At 41.9% G+C, this 1,969-nt stretch overlaps 1 protein-coding gene across 1 annotated transcript in view; it reads left to right on the top strand.

The window, feature by feature from the left end:
* The window catches only part of LOC118411006 (neurofibromin-like), a 3,711-nt gene extending 3,437 nt beyond the window's left edge, over nucleotides 1-274 (top strand). The window contains exon 6 of the mRNA XM_035813001.1: nucleotides 219-274. Within this exon, the coding sequence (XP_035668894.1) occupies nucleotides 219-274 (56 nt within the window). The remainder of the gene's footprint in view (nucleotides 1-218) is intronic.
* The last annotated feature ends 1,695 nt before the right edge of the window (nucleotides 275-1,969 follow it).

Genomic DNA, 1,969 nt, shown 5'->3' with positions numbered 1-1,969 from the left:
CATAATGTTCTTGAAAAAAACTTCAGCTCTTAAAAAAGGCAGACATTTGTTGACACCAAAGGTCTAAATGTTACCCCTGTCCCTGCACATAAAAATGTGATGTGATGGAATGTCATGGTCTTGGTTGTGCAAATAATATTTCTGCATACAATAATCAAAATACACATTAGCTGATACCTCACTTGCAATATACGGTTTTGATCTTTGCTCCCTTCAAGCTTTTGTGGCCTCGTGTGGTGCAGGTGCCACGTACAGTCTCCAGCATTTGTTCTAATCACAAGCTGAGGAAGATGTCGTTAACATCGATTTCTTGCTACATTCTGGTGAACATCGCATTTGAAATATTTCTTTCGAAGCAAAGAAAATTATCGTTGGGTGAATTATTGTAAAGTAGATAACTCTGATAGATGAAAGAGGAAGACTTCAGTTGCAATTTCATCCTGTGGGCCAGGCCTGCAGGCCATACTCAATTGCTGAATATGTATGTACATGTTTTGGGCTAATGTCTGGTCTAGAGAGACAAATGCTGCATAAACATAACCTCCATGACTTTTCATGGAGGTAATAACATATGCTCATAGGATCTAGCAACAGGCTTAACCAATAGCTTGCACATACCATTTGCTGTGTAGTATATAGGCCAAATACTTCAATATTTCAAGGGATAAAGCAGACAAAAAGGTGTCAAGCAAAAAATGGTACCAGGAAGCAGTAATAATTCAGAGGAGAATGTTTTTGTAGTCTAGATGTACCAGGGGTAAGAATAGGTCATTGTGCATGTAAGTTGAATGACGCACGTTAGAAATAAGATGTATGCCCAGCAAACCACAATGCTATTTGACAATCTACATATCAAAAACCATGGGACTGCTCAAATGTAAACTTTCTGCATCTATATAATGCAACACGCAAGGTAGTATATTTGTATTATCCAATTCAAGAAAGCAGGAAATTCTGTGCATTTTCACCCTTTTTTTTAATGTATGGAATACCTTACATGTTTCAGGATGCTGAACCCAGAAGGGATGTATGACTAGCACCTTATCATCTAACTGGCTGGACTCACCAGGCTATGAAGGACATTGCTTTGTGCTGCTGGCCCACACCAGATGTGTTGAACCTGAACTTCCAGTTCATTAGTCAAGAGCCCGGTGGACAGGCAGGCAGCCAAGTATCTTTCTGCTATTGCAGTTGAAGTTAATTTCATCAAGGAATCAGACATCTGGGAGAACCAAGAAGTTCCACAACAGCTCAATCAGTCGGGTACTAGCACAAGACGGATGGGGCGTCACTGCCAGGTTCTCATAAATACATCTCGGGCGGAAGCTAGCAGAACTATGTCGCAGAGCTGACAGCAAGACAAAAGACTCAGCTTGTTGCAACAGTCGTGTGAACTTTTGACTTTCTTTTAACCTAACTCGTAGCTCTTCATGTGTATATCATGCAAAAGGCCCTGGAAGTATGGACCACTTTAATTTGTACATGAAAGGAAATTGAGAACATGTGCAGGGGGCAGACTTATTGACCAGACTGCTTGAAGCAGAAGTGACCCAGTAGCAAGCATTGGCTTTTTACTACACAAAGCTGTGTCCACCCGTGACTTGTCCCTCTCATGGTTTATGCAGGATCTGTGTACACCTGAAGGGCTGAGTGTGCTGGGAACTCTTTAACCTCGACCTTGTCTGGGTCTCTGAACATCTGAGAGCACAGACATCTTGAACACAACGGATTCTGGCTCAATCATGACAGAATATGAAATTCACAGTTTTACAGAAGAAAATCACCACTGCAAGGAGGGATTTCATACATAACATCCAATATTGGTATTCCGGTCACAAGTGACATAGTGTCAGAATACTATGCACTTCCAAGATGGCTGCTACTGCTGCCTCGTGGTCATCAAGTCGACGCAAGTCCTCGGTTAACCTGGGACTGATATTCTCCCGACCAGAGAGGCCAAAGTTTGTCA

Source organism: Branchiostoma floridae, chromosome 3 (assembly GCF_000003815.2).
Source record: "Branchiostoma floridae strain S238N-H82 chromosome 3, Bfl_VNyyK, whole genome shotgun sequence".
Lineage (NCBI taxonomy): Eukaryota > Metazoa > Chordata > Leptocardii > Amphioxiformes > Branchiostomatidae > Branchiostoma > Branchiostoma floridae.
This window is presented reverse-complemented; position numbering and strand designations above follow the sequence as displayed.